Consider the following 12,251-nt stretch of genomic DNA (forward strand, 5'->3'; position numbering starts at 1 on the left):
GGGAACCATGGGCAAGGACAATCCCAAATTCCTACCCCAAATGACAGATTCGTTCTTTGACCCCTCGTTCTATTCCATCCATTCTTACCAAAATGTTAAATGTACAAAGATTATCAACTTCTTCAACTTGAAGATCATGACTGTATACCCAGTTGTCTCTCAGTTTCCACCATTCCCCCGACCTTTCTTGCCCACACCATACACCCCACATTACTGCATAGTTTCTTCTTCCATCCCCAACTTGGGGAAAGCTCCACACCCAAATAGCAGAATCTCAGAGAAAGATTTATTTTCCAGCAGATTGAAGTCTCTTGGCCTCAGCAAGGACAAAAGAGAGGCACTTCTCCCAAAAAGCAACTGAGCTCGAGTTCTCCATGTAAGCCTAGCTGTACCCAGTCATATCATATCTGTCAAATCAATCTACTCTGCAATATCCCGGGGAAAACACAAAATAGCAGACCCCTGCATTAATTCAGATTAGAACAAACATTGTAGCAGTTAGGATCAATTATGCTGCTGCATTAACAATACAGGGCTGCTGTATGCAGACAGGATAGCTCCAATAAAATAAAAACAAATACAACAGATTCTGCACAAAAAACATGACAAATACATTTCTTAAAGGCACAGTGTCATCACACTGTTGAGCAAGTTTCTTTTCTAACTTCAGAGTTGGAATTTAAATTCTAAATTGTGGTATCAGATTGAGTGAGTCTTAAACATTTCAAAATAAGGGGGAACAGTTGCAGAAGGATCTGAATAAGTGAGGGGATTGGGCCCAAAAAGAGAGATATTATTTAAAGGTACATGCATGAAGTTGTAGAGGAGACATTAACAGTAGGAATGCAAAATAAATTGCAACAGATGAGATGAAACGAGATAGAATTAAGACCTTTATGCTCTGTGAAAAATTATCAGCAAAAAAGGTGTGCTGGTGATGAAAAATATAAATCAGGTCCTCATAATGTTGAGTGATCAAGCACAAAATCTTTCACCCCTTTAGAGCACTGTGCACAGTGCCAGGAACTCTTAACAGAGGAGCGTTACATTCTAACAGATAAGAATGAGCACTGTTGGTTTAGCATCTTATCTGTTAGAATGTAACACTCCTCTGTTAAGAGTTCCTGGGCACTGTGCACAGCGCTCTAAAGGGGTGAAAGATATTGTGCTTGATCACTCAACATTTATATGAGGATCTGATTTATAATCAGAATAGCACTCAGAGCGGAATTGGGGAATGTTGTAAATTTCAAGAGGGTGTTGGATAATATTTTGATTGGGCTTTGAAGGATATGAGAAATGAAGTGGAATATGGCACGATCCTGGAGACTGTCCAAAACTCCAGCCTTGGATGAGCCTATATCCCAAAGATCAATGGTTTTCAAGTGGAAGAGCAGTTTGAATGATTAGTTAACATCTACTGATGTATCGTCGGTAAACAGTGTCTTGTAGTCAGTCACATTGAGACAATCAAAGTAATTTACCAGGAGGCTTCCATGAAAACGGTCTGCTTTGTGCCTACATACGAGTTTGGATTCAGCAGTGATTCAAGGTGGAGAGATGACAGTTGGTGCTCAAGGTTACACATTCTAACAGATAAGAATGAGCACTGTTGGTTTAGCATCTTATCATATGCTCACATATCAAAAGGTGGCTGGTATATCACAAGTCAGCCTGCATATGCTGTTCCATCACATTAGTAAAGTATGTCCACTGTTATTCTAATATTATTTGAATAAAGAAACTCAGACTTGAGACAAGAACTGTTAGATGCTGTTAGGTGAATGAACTATACATAAACACATTCACATATCATAACCGGGATTCTCCCAAAAAAATTCCAAGTCCCCAACTCGTGTGAAAACAGGATTTAAGCGGAATTTTCAGATTCAATTTACGACATTCTGAGCATGGCAGAGTGCCTCAATGGGATTCCCTCTGAAAATCAGGGGATGGGGCTATTCCCATCAGAGAGGCCAGCAGCAAAGCGCTGAGCAGGCCACCACACATGCACTGACCTGTCAGCGCCAAGATCGGCACATGCGCAGTGGCCCCGCACTGCCAACCTCCTGATTGCTGGCCAGCCTCGCGTCTCCCTATGCAGCCCTTCCAACTGCCCCCCCCTCCCCCCCCAAAAATCACTGGCCAGCCCCACGACCCCACCCCCCCCCCCATCATTGCCATTGTGAGACCCTCCGATTGGTGGCCTCCTGGACTTCTCCAGGCCAGCCCCGACAGCTCCTCTGCAATGCCTGATGTCTGCTTTGCAGTGCCAAGGTGCCCCTTAGCCATTGCCAGTTTGCCCCTTTGGCAGTGCTGGGACCAGGCTGGCACTGCCCAAGGGGCACCTCTCTTACCCCGATCTCTGGGTTCGGAGGCGGCCTCAATGGCTTCTGTTCACCTTTAGTGGGGAGCAGTTGTAAACCCCACTGGAGTGAACTATCTTGGCAGTGGGATGGGGCTGGTGGTTTGGAAAGGAGATGCTAGTGGGCCCAGATACTTCAGTCCCAGACCCGCTAATGATATTGAAATGTTAATTTAAATATTGAAAATCAGCTCTCGCATCAATTTCCGGCACGGAGCTGATGATCAAAAACTCAGAGCCGGAAACACATGGAGGCCGTGGTGCCCAGCAGTGAAGCCCATGAAATGACATCTGCTAATATCTCCCGGCCCATTGCTCGAATTACCCCCATACCTACTTGATTGTGCAGAGGCACAAGCAGATACTATTGTAGCATTAAACTTTCAATGAGTATAATCAATGAAGTGCATTATGTGTCAATGCTTTGACACAAAAGACAGTTACAACACACTCTCACAGTTTAATATATGCTGTACTTCTTAAGTTGTTTTTTTCTAGCAAGGCCTCATAACCATGTTGGTCAGGTATTTATCAGCTAATTTTTTTTATTTAGAAACATAGAAACATAGAAAACTACAGCACAAAACAGGCCCTTCGGCCCCACAAGTTGTGCCGAACATATCCCTACCTTTTAGGCCTACCTATAACCCTCCATCCTATTAAGTCCCATGTACTCATCCAGGAGTCTCTTAAAAGACCCTATTGAGTTTGCCTCCACCACCACTGACGGCAGCCGATTCCACTCGCCCACCACCGTGTGTGAAAAACTTCCCCCTAATATTTCCCCTGTACCTACCTCCCAGCACCTTAAACCTGTGTCCTCTCGTAGCAGCCATTTCCACCCTGGGAAAAAGCCTCTGACAGTCCACCCGATCTATGCCTCTCAACATCTTATATACCTCTATTTGTTCAAGGGATTGCTGGATAGGGCAGCATGTATTGCCCATTCCAAATTGCCATTGAGGAGGTGGTAGTGAGCTGCCTTCTTGAAACACTGCAGTTCGTGTGGCCTAGATATACCCATAGGGAGGGAGTTCTAGGATTTTGATCCAGCAACAGTGAAGAAACCGCGATACATTTCCAAGTCAGGATGGTGAATGACTTGGGAGGGGAACTTCTAGGTAGTGGTTGTGGTCCCATGTATCTGCTGCCCTTGTCCTTCTAGATTGTAGTGGTCCTCGGTTTGAAGGATGCTGTCTTTAAGGAGCCTTGATGAATTCCTGCAGTGCATCTTGTAGATGGTACACACTGCCGCCAACATGCATCAGTGATGGAGGGAGCAAGGAGGTTTGTGGGTGTCAGTCAAATTAGCTGTTTTGTCCTGGATGGGATCAAGCTTCTTGAGTGTTATTGGAGCTGTACTCATCCAGACAAGTGGAGAGCATCGATCAAACGCTGACCTGTGCCTTGTAAGATGGTGGACAGACTTTGGGGAGTCAGGAGGCGAGTTACTTGCCACAGGATCCCGAGCCTCTGACCTACTCTTGTAGCGACTGTATTTATATAGCTAGTCCAAGTTTCTGACTGACGGTGACCCCCAGGATGTTGATAGCAGGGGATTCAACGAATGTTAAAAGGAGATGGTTAGCTCCACTTTTGTTGGAGATGGTCAATGCCTGGCACTTGTGTGGTACAAATGTTACTTGCCACTTGTTAGCTTAAGCTGGAATATTGTCCGGGTCTTGCTGCATTTGGACATGGATATCTTGAATATCTAAGATGTGAATGGTACTAAACATTGTGCAATCATCACTTCTGACGGAAGGAAGATCATTGATGAAACAGCTGAAGTTGGTTGAGTTTAGGACACTACCCTGAGAAATTCCTGCAGTGATACCCTGGAGCTGAGATGACTGCCCTCCAACAACCACAATAATTTTCCTTTGTGCTTGGTATGACTCAAACCAGCAAAGAATTTCCCCCCATTTCCTATCAACTCCAGTTTACTAGAGCCCCTTTGATGCCACATTCAAATAGTCAGATGCAACCTTCATGTAAAGGGCAGTCACTCATCTCACCTCTGGAGTTCAGCTCCTTTGTCCATGTTTGAACCAAAGCTGTAATGAGGGCAGCAACTAAGTAGCCCTGGTGGAACTCAAACCAAGTGTCAGTGAGCAGTTTATTGCTAAGCAAGTGCCATTGGATAGCACAGTTGATGACATTGACTGGTGTCTCTAAGTCCCCTTTCTCAGGGAGATGTCTGTATACTGACTGGTGTAATTTTCCACATTGCTGGGTAGATGCCAGTATCATAGCTGTACTGTAACAGCTTGGTGGGGTACAGGGAATTCTGGAACACATCTTCAATACTACTGTCAGTGGTGCCCAGTGCCTTCAGCAGTTTTTGGTATCACGTGAAAGTTGGAATGGGAGAGAAAAAGAAATTGAAACAAAGTGAGTTCTCTTTGTAGTCAAGGTGGCTCCAACATGGTAAAGAAAAACTGAAGACCAGTTAATCATTCTGCTGTGGCAGACTTGGTAATCAAAGATCTAAATCAGGCAGGTCCTGTATGTGTTCAACGTACTATTGGGGATTGGCCAGTTAATCTAACTTACTGATGCCAGCTGGAGGGATAGGCCCATCACTTAACTGGCACATTTTAGAGCAGGCACTTTACCTTCCCGTAGATGTCCTAGTGTATCAAAACTTACCCCCATTCCTCTGACTGACTGTTTCAGATAGCCATACAAGCCAATACCTTAAGAGGTAGGGTAGTCCTTCCTGGAGAAGATTGTTAGATCTGAAGACAACAAGGTATGCATTACATCTAGCTAAACTGCACCAAAAGTGTCATATAATTGCCAGGCCCCATGTCTTGCCAAATTTCATATACATTATCAGAGCTTAAATAAGTAGGTGTGTTGCATAGAGATAGAATCCTACAGTGCAGGAGGCCGCCATTCAGCCCATCGAGTCTGCACCGACCACAAGCCAATCCCCATAACCCCATGCATTTACTCTAGCTAGTCCCCCTGACATTAAGGGGCAATTTAGCACAGCCAATCCACCTAACCCGCATATTTTTGGATTGTGGGAGGAAACCAGAGCACCCAGAGGAAACCCACGCAGACACAAGGAGAATGTGCAAACTCCACACAGACAGTGACCCAAGCCGGGAATCGAATGCAAGTCCCTGGCACTGTGAGGTAGCAGTTCTAACCACCGTGCCGCCCGATTTTTGTTTTTAAAACTATAACTGTTTATGTATCCCAGAACATACCACTGTGGCTAGCTACAGTGTTGCAACAGGAAGATAGCATGCACACCGTACCATGCAACTGGAAACTTGACTTGTATGGATTTCTCAGCTGGATTTGGAGTCTTGAGCATAATGAATCTCTTGGGAGGTTAGACACATGACTGACCAAAACAATAACTATAAAATATTAATTATTGTACCAATGACTTGGACTCTTAAGCATCTGCATATATTTTCAGTTATAATACAATGAGTTTCCATTATGTGAATATGAATGGAGTTATTTTTGCAATGCTGTTACTGCGAACGCTGTATTCCATAGCATTTCATCAAACATGCTTCCTGAATTCTGAACATGTTTCACCATTTTCTAAATTACATGAAGAAACCTTGACTTTTCACAGTGGCATGTTACAATGGTATAGTGGAGCCAGAGGTTTCTAATAACGCATGCAAACAATAAAACATCACCACCTACAGTTTTGCAAGTATAGTTGTAGGGCTTTCACTGCTGCATTTTGTTCGAAAAATACCATCCACACTACAACCTACTGAATTTCTTGAGAGCTTCCAAATGACATATTCCAAGTACCATAAATAAACTTAGCTGCGTTCTCACTGACAAAATAGTTGATCATTGTGCAAGCATCCTTAACAAGTCTGGAAAATTTCTGTGATGTTATTACATGCTATTGACAAGAAACTTTTGAACTTTCTTCATCTACTAGCTACCATCGTCCTGCACTGAAAATAGGCCAACTTCCTTCTAACTATGAAATTGTTCATGTCTCAATGACAATGATCTATCACGTTCTCAAAAGAACAAAACACACAAACACTACAGGCACAAAATAACTTACACACAATTGAAAGAAAACCTGGAGTTCATCATTACATGGAAACATTCTTTTTTCTTCTATAAGAATGAACAGCTATTGAATTATTTGCTCAGTTTTCAAATATTTCCAAAATGTAGCATATGACCCTAGAAATGACTGTTGCCAACATTAGCCAACGAATACAGGCATATGTCATTCCTCAGTCTAATTAAAATGAGCCACTGCCTGCACTAAAGTAGCTCATAATAGAGTATGTAAGATCAATAGGAGGAAGAGTAGGCCATTTGGCCCCTCAAGCTTGCTCTGCCATTCAATAGGATCATGGTTAATTGGATTGTGGCCTTAACTCCATTTTTCTGCCTGTCACCCACCACCCCCCGGCCCCCATAGCCCTTGATTCATTTGTCAATCAACAATCTGTCTAATTCAGCCTTGAATATATTCAATGACCCAAGCTCCATTGCTCTCTGGGGTAGAGAATTCCAACAATTCACAAATCCTCAGAAGAAATTCCGCCTCATCTCAGTCTTAAATGGGAAACCCCTTGTTTTAAAACCATGACCCCTAGTTCTAGATTCTGCCCCACCCACCCCCTGCCGAAGGGAAACATTAGCATCCACCCTGTCAACTTCCCTCAGAATCTTATATGTTTCAATAAGATCACCTCTTATTCTTCTAAACTCCAATAAGTCTACACCAAGCCTGCTCAACTTTTCCTCATAAGACAGCTTCTTCAATCCAGGATTCAGCCTAGTGAACCTTCCCTGAATTGCTTCCAATGCAAGTGTCCCTCCTTTAGTACGTTGACCAAAATTATACACAGGATACTTAATAATTTAAGCAACTAAGTAATAAAAATGCTGTGTGTTCTCTTAAGTAATAAAGTCAATGTTAACATTAATACCAACTTGTGAATGTATGTGTGCATAAACACATATTAAGGGCAGTAATTAACACGTTCCCAGATAAAAAATACTTAAACAGGTACTTCAAACAGCTTTACCATGCATACAGTGTAGGCAATTTGTATATGTTCCCATTCACATATGAGCAGAAAAAACCCACCACTAACCTGATGATGGTCCAGCCTCATTTGAATAGAAGCTTCACACATAAAGCAGCAAATTGTCAGCTTGGCAATGGGTCGAAGTAGAAAATCCAGTGACCCATCTGCAGAACTTAAGAGAATTCAAAATTTCTTCCTATAACCCAGAAATCCACCACAAACTTGATTTTTAGTCTCAACTTAGGAGACACTGATATAGCTATTCAGTGCAAGTGGGTGGATGTGCAGTGCCACACATTTGGAAGTCATAAATTCACTGATGACCTCAATTTAAATATATTATGAGCCCATACTCCCCATTTTAACGTTGTCTCAAAATTGCAGCAAGCCAGCTGAAAGTTATGTATTGCAATTTTTGCATCACAACTTTCATTTTTTGGCAGGAACAGAGTGATAGCACCCTTCACAGTGTTCCAGTTACAAGGACAATCTAATAGAGTTGGCATTGCAAATACAAACATTCAATGATCAAAAAGTAGAAAGTATGTCAAGGTACACATTATAATAATTAAACTACATGAAAACTCCATTGGCCTACAACAAAATTGACATTAGTCACTATTAGCTCCATACATTGCAAATAGTAGATCACATAAGGAAATGCTATTATGGAATAAAGATGTTCTGTGTTGAATTTAGACAGCGATATTTTTACATTTTTAGATATAGAGTGGAGCTATTTGCTTATTGTTTGTACCTTACCGTAGTAAATTGAAACTAAGATCTAGACGCTTCGTGAAATGTCCATACTCCCTGCCAAGAAATTCTGGAACACCATCATAGTCTTGACCAATACAAGAAACCTGTACAAAACATATGTTGAAATAAAATGTTGAATAGGGAGGAAAACAAACAAATCACATTAACCTTCCACAAAATGACATTTTCTGCACATTTCAGTTGAATAGCACTTCAAGAATAATATTCTGAATATAGATATCAGCATTTATATTTACCCATAAGCTCTGCAAAATGGTTCACAATATTAATGACACTGCAGTTGGCAAAATTTTATAAGAAGCGCATTTCTTAGTTTTAATCTGCTCCATCTTCAGAGTCCCAATAAACTCTTCAAGCACTATTTCCCCAAGATATTTAGTTTTTAATTCCCATTTCCAGTGTAGGCAGCTCCATCAAAAATTCAGTTCAAAAGTTATTGGAATGAATTGCTCAAAATGCAAGATTCTTTTCTTGTTGAAACAGTTGACTAAGCTTCAACAGCTGGTAAATTTCAGCTGTCTTTTGATTACACGAACACAAAAAATGTGGCTATCAGTTTTAGCCACAATAATTTGGTTCAGTCACATATTTACTGCATTTTAAAATGGATAGGAAAATGGAATGGGCACAATCTCCAATGCAAAATATAATGGTAAAAAGGGTAATTGTTACTCCTGTAACATGCCAATCTGTATATCACTTCATAGAAGACACAGGTCTGCTTCTGGAAACTGCCTTATTGCTGTGAATACAAGTTAAACTTTGGAAGAACGGCTCAAATTTAATACCATGGAATTATAATTTATTAGTTTTGTATAAATAGAAAAATATGAAAATCCTGGAAACCTGGATAAAAACACACTCGCACTTAGAGAAAAAGTAAACAACATTTCAGTAAATTTAATCAGCTTAAAAACAAAACCATGCCCAATCCACAGGACAGTTACAGTGAAATGTTTAGCACACCTACTTACAATACAATTATAACAATTACATTCCTTCAGTTTTCACAAAATGAGAAATACAAAGACTTTACCAGGCTCCCTAAAGTCTTTATCAGTTAAGGGAGTCAGCAGCTGAGCTAAAGAGTTCCAGAAGCTTCCAAGTTCAACCTCTAGGCTGCGTTGTGGTTGACCTCAGCTGAAGCAGCAGTGGAGTATCTTCACTTGGCCTCAGTCCACAGAGGCAAATCTTCCAGGATTCCTGTTGTATTACCTATTTCTACATTAATATAAACAAAGCTGAAGGACAGGCACAGATGTTGAACAGAGTTTTCATGGAGACTTGTTGTTGCATCAGCTTACATCTAACAATGAACTGTGCAAGAGTTCTAAATCGTGGTATTTCATCGCTTCCTGTGATAACATACATATTAGCATAAATATATATTAATATATTTAGCTTACTAACAATACACTGTTACAACATCCCCCTTTCCAAAGTAACAACTCCATAATGGTATAACACAAATATGTATATGAATAACCCTTTATGAAGATCGACAAAAATACCACTACTTGCATATTTACAAAATACATTCAACTGGAAAAGAACATTTGGAATAATGCGAGTCAAAAATTGTTGTCAAAGTTTGGAACCGTCACTGACTCAACAAAACCTGCTGAAAACGACATATGGGTGTCTCACAAACTGCCCATCCACTCCTTCAGAGGAATGTGTTTGGGAGGATTGTCCTCAGTTGTTGGTGTGTTGCTTGTTATTTCTTCATCTACAAAATGTATACGGGTATTTGTAATGATGCTGGTTGGTCACCTTGTGCATAGTTAGTGGATAGTCCACAAAATGAAATAGATTTCTACGCAGTACCAAGCTATTTTGTGTTGTCACCTCATAGGAATATGGTTCTTTGCACACCTTGGACATCTCTGCTGGGATGCATGCATGTTCTTGCGGGTATAGGACCCTCACTTTCTGACCAATGTATAGTGGTGGTAACTCTGCACTTGCATGCACGTCATGTACGTTTTTCATCTCTTGTTTCTGTGATCAAAAGATAACGTGGTGAGATAATAGCTTGGCAGTTAGTGTGATTCTCACCAGTTAATGATAGAAATCCATTGTCTATTTGATTTATTATTGTCACACGTATTGGAATGCAGTGAAAAGTATCATTTCTTGCTCGCTTTACAGACAAAAACATACCGTTCATGGAGTACATAGGGGAGAAGGAAAGGAGAGGATGCAGAATATAGTGTTACAGTTACAGATAGGGTGAAGAGAAAGGTCAGCTTAATATATAATAGGTCCATTCAAAAGTCTGATGGCAGCAAGAAAGAAGCTATTCTTGAGTCGGTTGGTACTTGACCTCCGACCTTTGTATCTTCTCCCCCCAACGGAAGAAGCTGAGAGTATGTCCTGGCTGCGTGGAGTCCTTGATTATGCTGGCTGTTTTTACGAGGCAGCAGGTCAATGGATGGGTTTGTGTAATGGACTGGGCTATGTTCACAACCCTTTGTAGTTTCTTGCGATTTTGGTCAGAGCAGGAGCCATACCAAGCTGTAATACATTTGGAAAGGATGCTTTCTATGGTGCATCTGTAAACATTGGTGAGAATCATAGCAGACCAAATTTCCTTCGCCTCCTGAGAAAGTATAGGTGTTGGTGGGCTTTCTTAACAAGTGTCGGCATGAGGGGACCAGGACAGATTGTTGGTGATCTGAACACCTAGAAACTTGAAGCTCTCGACCATTTTCACTGCATCATTGTTGATGTAAACAGATGTGGAGATGCCGGCGTTGGACTTTAACCTGGTGTTGTTAAAACTCTTAAGATGTAAACAGAGGCATGTCCTCCACTACACTTCCGGAAATTGATAACTATCTCTTTGGTTTATTGACATCGAGGGAGAAATTGTCGTCACACCATTTCACCAGATTCTCTCTTTCCTGTACTCCATCTCATCATTGTTTGAGATCTGACCCACTGCAGTGGTGTCATCAGCAAATTTGAAAATGGAGTTGGAGCAGAATTTGGCCATGCAGTCATAAGCATATAAAAAGTATAGTAAAGGACTGAGGACACAGCCTTGCGGGGCACTGGTGTTGAGGACAATTGTGGCGGAGGTGTTACCTATCCTTACTAATTGCAGTCTTTGGGTTAGAAAATCTAGGATCCAGTCACAGAGGAAACAGCCAGGTCCTAGACCACAGAGTTTGGAGAGGGTTTTGTCGGGATAATGGTATTGATGGCTGAGCTGTTGTCAATAAGTAGGAGCATAATACAAGTGTTCTCGTTATCCAGGTGTTTCAGGGTTGAGTGTAGGGCGAGGGAGATGGTATCTGCAGTGGACCTGTTGAGGCATTAGGCAAACTGTAGTGGATCTAGGCAGTGGGGAGACCGGAGTTGATGCATGTCATGATTAACCTTTCGAAGCACTTCATAATGATGGATGTCAGAGCCACCAGGCGGTAGTCATTAAGGCATGCTGCTGGCTTTTCTTTGGTACTGGGATGATGGTCATCTTCTTGAAGCAGGTAGGGACTTCAGATCATAGTAAGGAGAGGTTAAGGATTCTTTAAAAAATTTATTTGTGGGACATGAGCATCGCTGGCTGGCCAGCATTTATTGCATATTCCGAGTTGCCAGATGGCAGTTGACGGCCCACCACATTGCTGTGGCTCTGGAGTCACATGTAGGCCAGATCAGATAAGGTTGATAGATTTCCTTTCCTAAAGGACATTAGTGAACCAAGTGGGTTTTTCTGACAATTGACAATGGTTTCGTGGTCATCAGTAGATAAATAATTCCAATTTTAAAAAAAATTTAATTGAATGCAAATTCCATCATCTGCCATGACGGGATTCAAACCTGGGTCCCCAGAACATTAACTGAGTTTCTGGATTAATAGTCTAACAATAATCACTAGGCCATCACCTCCTCAAATACCCCCACCAGCTGGTCCACGCAGGATCTGACTGCTCGTTCAGTTAACCCATCCAGACCAGTCACTTTCCGAGGGTTAACTTTCAAGGCCGATTTAACGCCTGCATTGATGATCTCGGATACTGGTTCAACTGAGGCATCCGGGGCGGGTGGCGTCC

The 12,251-nt window shown here is 41.7% G+C and overlaps 1 protein-coding gene across 4 annotated transcripts in view; it reads right to left on the bottom strand.

Moving 5' to 3' along the window:
- lrmda (leucine rich melanocyte differentiation associated) overlaps nucleotides 1-12,251 on the bottom strand; it is a 957,716-nt gene that overhangs the window by 926,179 nt on the left and 19,286 nt on the right. For all 4 annotated transcript variants that reach the window (XM_078199565.1, XM_078199564.1, XM_078199563.1 and 1 more), the window contains exon 2: nucleotides 8,173-8,273. In XM_078199565.1, the coding sequence (XP_078055691.1) occupies nucleotides 8,173-8,273 (101 nt within the window). The remainder of the gene's footprint in view (nucleotides 1-8,172; nucleotides 8,274-12,251) is intronic.

Source organism: Mustelus asterias, chromosome 28, assembly GCF_964213995.1.
Source record: "Mustelus asterias chromosome 28, sMusAst1.hap1.1, whole genome shotgun sequence".
Classification (NCBI taxonomy): Eukaryota; Metazoa; Chordata; class Chondrichthyes; order Carcharhiniformes; family Triakidae; genus Mustelus; species Mustelus asterias.